This window comes from Habropoda laboriosa, unplaced genomic scaffold, assembly GCF_001263275.1.
Source record: "Habropoda laboriosa isolate 0110345459 unplaced genomic scaffold, ASM126327v1 scaffold92, whole genome shotgun sequence".
In the NCBI taxonomy this organism is placed as follows: Eukaryota; Metazoa; Arthropoda; class Insecta; order Hymenoptera; family Apidae; genus Habropoda; species Habropoda laboriosa.
This window is the reverse complement of record NW_017100268.1, coordinates 3,432,241-3,437,354: the sequence shown is the minus strand read 5'-3', so window position 1 is coordinate 3,437,354 and position 5,114 is coordinate 3,432,241. Positions and strand designations below refer to the sequence as shown.

The 5,114-nt window shown below is 42.2% G+C and overlaps 2 protein-coding genes across 4 annotated transcripts in view; one reads left to right on the top strand and one right to left on the bottom strand.

Annotated features, from left to right (window-relative positions):
• LOC108573424 (synapsin) overlaps positions 1–5,114 on the bottom strand; it is a 36,027-nt gene that overhangs the window by 25,339 nt on the left and 5,574 nt on the right. The gene's annotated exons all lie outside the window — the stretch shown is intronic.
• LOC108573425 (metalloproteinase inhibitor 1) overlaps positions 1–5,114 on the top strand; it is a 24,717-nt gene that overhangs the window by 18,859 nt on the left and 744 nt on the right. For both annotated transcript variants that reach the window (XM_017935870.1, XM_017935871.1), the window contains exons 2-5: positions 3,861–3,987; positions 4,090–4,172; positions 4,267–4,500; positions 5,072–5,114. The exon at positions 5,072–5,114 is cut by the window's right edge. In XM_017935870.1, coding sequence (XP_017791359.1) covers positions 3,861–3,987; positions 4,090–4,172; positions 4,267–4,500; positions 5,072–5,114 — 487 coding nt within the window. The remainder of the gene's footprint in view (positions 1–3,860; positions 3,988–4,089; positions 4,173–4,266; positions 4,501–5,071) is intronic.

The following is a 5,114-nucleotide window of genomic DNA, read 5'->3' as shown; positions in this document are numbered from 1 at the left end:
TTCAATTCGAGGCGAAATAAATCCTGATGCGTATGACGAATCAACGTGGGACCAACACGACAGATCGCTATTGCGATGCGTCACGAAGCGTGGATCGCCGTCTACGGTCGATCCTGTGTTTATTATTGCCAACGGAAATAAAAGTAACGCGTGTGCATGCTGCCGTCTATGACATCAGCCGTCCAATCGTTTCGTCTTGCACGATGATGCATGAAGTGCATCGAATGAATGCCGCGAATGTAGTAGCAGGCAGTAGCATCGTTTGGGTGTGTACGAATTCTCCCGTGCAATTAGCAACTCTTTACCACATTTCGATTCACTTTGCGCTCGATCGGTCACATTCATTCGGGGGAAATTGTAACGGCCGCTCGGGGAATTGTGAAAGCGAACTTCGAATGCTTTGATATATGTACTCGAGCGTACTTTAAACACACTACTGTTCGCGTACGTTATGTCCTTTATTTATAGATGTGACCAATTTTTCCGGGGAATTATTAGATCGTTGCACGTGAAACAGCGGACGTGATAAATCAAAGTTGAAATTTTAATAAAACACAGTCGACGCTAAATTTAGCCGACACGTATCTACCGAGGAATTCCAATTGTTGCAAAAATCGTTCGAAATCGAATTTTTCACTTTTGCCTAGCATTGTTAATTTGTTTCCTGACAGAAAGTGATCTGAACGATCGAATCAACGTTGCTGCTCATTCGGCTGCTTTTGTATTCCAAATGCTGTATTAATGTTTCACGTTGCCTTTGCTGCATTTCACTTTGAACACGTAGAAGAAAATCAATTTTAGATAGGAATCTGTGTTGAACTTCTAACGCAACCTTAACCCAGCTTTTTATAATAATTATCGGGTCATTCCATGCGTTCGTGTTGAATTTTATAATTCAGATCGATATTTCCAGCGACCTTTTAAATTAAAAAAAAAAAAGAAACAAGCTTTCTCTCATTCCACAATTCTTCCTATTTTTTTTCTTTTGGTAAGACCATTATGTCCTCGCTATAAAATTTTCTTAGACTTTAACCCTTTGCGATCGGTGCCGCCATAGTGGCGGCATTTCAATTTTGTTCTAGAAATCGGTGTCGCCGTTATGGCGGCATGATCTTTGTTTTGTCAAGTATCATACTTTTAACGTTTTAAAAACGTTTTATTTTTATGCATTATAACTAGTATGTATTAAAAAAAATATATCAGTTTCAAAATATTCTGTTTTTCAATATCCTTATATATATAATAAATCAACTATGCAAAAATAACTTTAAAAATCTAAATTTGCTCCGACTAGCTGGTAGTCCAACCAGAGAAATGTGCCGATCGCAAAGGGTTAAAACACTTTCGAAATTAAATGAATCACTTTGGAAATGAAAATACTGCTCGCTTTCACGAACTTATGGAATGACATAACATAAACACGACGAAGACTGTACCATCGACCTAATATCCGTAAAATCAAATTTTCCGCCCTTGCGACACGAAAAGTTTCAACCCGCAACCTTCGTAAGCCGTTCTCGTTTCCTTCATTTCTCTTCACAAGTTCCGCCGTTCAATTCAAATTCGCAGCCATAACTCCGAAACGCTCGGTACTCGCCACGTAATTACAATAATCAGACCACACTTTATAGCCGTCAAAAGCGAAATTGCTCCTTGTCAGTGGTACACTACGCCATCCGGCTTCCCCAGCAGAGTCGAGCGAGTCCGTTGTAGCACGAGCACTCCTGTCCGATGTTAACGCAACGTGCCTCAATTCACTCGGATCGCCTTTGTTATTAACATTCGCTCCCCCGGACGAAGAGTGGCTAGCTCGTTGTCACCCGGTCGATAAATTTTTCGAAACGATCACGCCGGCGAAAGTTTATCGACATTTAAACGGGCGTGCGTAAATTCACGGCGGACGCGTGTTTTACGATAATCGCGATAGGGTGCACTTACGAATTCGCGTAAAATGTATTCTGCGTTTCAGAGTTACATCCCGTGAAACCCTTCGCAACACAGACCGTTTTCAGGCCTGATGAATCGTTAACGATACACGGCGAGCCTGGTTGGTGGGACGGGTTAACGACACCTTGCCTCGATCGTTTAACGCGTTCGACGCATTTCGGTGAAACTTGAACGGGGTAGAATGTGTTTGAAATCGTTTCGGTATACGTGAATTGGGCTGTTGAAAATGTTATTGAGACAATTTCTGGTGAAATACAGAGTGTTTTAGTAATTTGGGATTGATAAGGTATCTCGTAAGTTCGTGTAATTTGGTATTAAATTAAATTGATATTAAGTTTGGTATTAAACTAGATTGCAATCGTATTCTTGTTTTAAGTAGAGCCGTTACGTCGTCGCCATAAAACTTCCTTCATTTTTCACTAAAATATTCTCTCTTTCTTTACCAGCACACAGGGTGACCCAATAATTACAATTTCTCGAGAATCTCTGGAAACTCTGTTTCAACTTTATTAACCGATCCTCGAGCGACCGGGTACTCTCGAGAAACTCTAGAAACCCTGTTTCACTTTTATCAACCGAACGACTATCTCCTCAGAATTAATACATTACCCTATCTAACAGTTCTACTCGATCAAATTGCTCTTGAATACGATATTTCAATATCCCGATTTCACCGTGTGTCTCGCGTGATTACGAGGCACGGTGGTTGAAACAGTGCTCGAATTAGCGGCGAAATTAACGAGTATCCATTTGCTAACTGTCGTTTCTCGTAATCTTAATCTAACTACCGAACAGCATTCTGCAGCTGCCGCGTGGTTCCGTTAGGAATGCCTAGATTCTGGTTGTCCACCGTGGTCTATTCTCGAAGTCCGTGGAAACGCATCGTCAATACGATCTTCGAGACGGCTCGCGGAGTTTCTGGTTCACGCGTTCGACTTTGGTTGCCGTTTTACGTCTATGTTTAGACCTGGTCCAGCAGCTGACGTCGATAAACTAGGTCGGATTAGAACCTGCTTCCGTAATACTTGTTGTCAGTCCAATGGAGATTCCGCCGGCTATTATGCTCGGTGTCGCGTGTCATGAATGAATCCATAATACCCGTGTTCGTCTCATATTTTCAGGCTGCACCTCGTTTCGATCTCAATTCACTCGAAACTCGTTTACCAGAGAGAGAGAGAGAGTCTATTGAATAGGAAATTCGCTGACAGTGTCTAGTCTTCTGAACAATTTCGTTACTCTTCTATTATTATTTCTAAACATCGTGTGTGAACAATCGTCGGTGATCAGTTTCGCTGGAATTCACACGCGAATTCCGATGCTGCACGTTGCGCAGCTTCGCGAGGTTTGAATAAATTTGCATTAAGCGAGGGCTGCAGGTGGGCAAGCCGAGAGATACCAGATTTAGATGGACCCAATGGCAAATTGAGATTAGTCGTTTATCTTGTGATTCACCGACGACGTTTCATTTTTTCTTTTGTTTGCACGCCGAAAAACGAAAGGGACATTCTTGAGCTTAGTCAGGTGGTTCGTTAAATAAAGTTATAGCGTTTCCTGGCGCTCGACAGGTGACAACTGCCTCGAATCGTTCGGATACACCTAATCGGATTTCGAAGATAAACGAACCTTGCTCTTGGCACGAAGAAGCATTCCAACTGGGGTCCTCGCGTTATCTCGTATGGGAAAAAGAGCTCGGTTCACACGTTTGATTCGTGATCATTTGAAGTTACCTCGCAATGATTTTCCACCTTTCACTCTTATCGCCGGCAAACATAACTCCCAACTCCGATCGTATCGTTATCCTTGATAACGCGCGATTCAACGTTGTTTATCATAGCCCTATAAATACTGAAACGTCGTGAAACATTTCCTTTTAAACTTTCATAACGTAATCGTTTCGCTTTCCTTCTTCACAGATGTGGCAATTAAGGTTTTGGACGTACTTCCTGCTGCTGGCGTTATCATTGGCGCCAGTTCAGAGGGTCGTCGCTTGTAGTTGCGCGAGGGGTCATCCGCAGACTTTATTTTGCAAGTCGGACTTCGGTAAGGATTAACGAATCGACGATAGAAAAGGAATCGAATAATTCGGTCGTTTCGTTTCTCGAAGCAATTTCTTTCTACCTTCTTTTTTTTTTTCACGCCCAGTCGTTCTGGTGAAAGTGAAGAAGATCACGCCCATGAACGAGTACGAGATCGGCTACAACGTGAAAGTAAATAAAATCTTCAAGGTTCGTATGGAAAATCTCGTCGGAATTTCCGTCGTTTTACGATCTCCTTTTTTACAACCACGATCTAAAGAGACGTGTCGCTATTCAATCACAGGTGAACAATGGGAAAACGTACGCAGCCCTGAAGAAAAATATTTTATGGACTTCGTCGTCGGACAGTATGTGCGGTGTGACTCTTAAAACCGGGGAAACGTACGTCGTGAGCGGTAAAACGTACGAGGATCAAGCACGCATTTCGATCTGTGACCTGTCGATGCACTGGCGTACAGTGAACAGCAGCCAACGAAAAGCATTCAGACGATTGTACAAACACGGCTGTGCGTGCGATGTAAGTTGGAAAGTTCCAGTTCGACGATGATTGAATCTTTCGATCACTCGGTATATGTATTTTCTATTCTCTTAACCCTTTCGTTGCTATTGGCGCATGTGGGCGCTTCGAAAAATTCCTCTTTCGCGCACTTCCATCTTAATTTTATCCTTCCTGCACTTTTACTTTAGTTTCACGAAACAAATTTCGAAACGATACGGACGAAATTAAAAATTTTGCGACCATGGTCGAACTATCTATCGTCTGCAACCAGCGTTACGTACTAAAATTCTAATTGAACGATGATCGAATCTTTCGATCACTCGATATACAGATGCTCTATTCTCTTAACCCTTTCGTTGCTGCTGGAGCCTACAGCTTCGAAAATTTGCTCACAGCGTACTGTTCACGCGCTCTTTTAGCGCATTTCCGCCTTGATTTAATTAGAAATTTTATCTTCTATGCACTTCCACCTTAATTTAATTCGAAATTTCATCCTTTGTGCGCTTTCACTTTAATTTCACGAAACAAGCTTCGAAATCTGCCGCATCCAACAGCATAAATTACGTCACGTTTATTTCCTATATTTCAGATTCATTACACACTTTGGTGGACCAAAGGCGCCGCATTGGAGA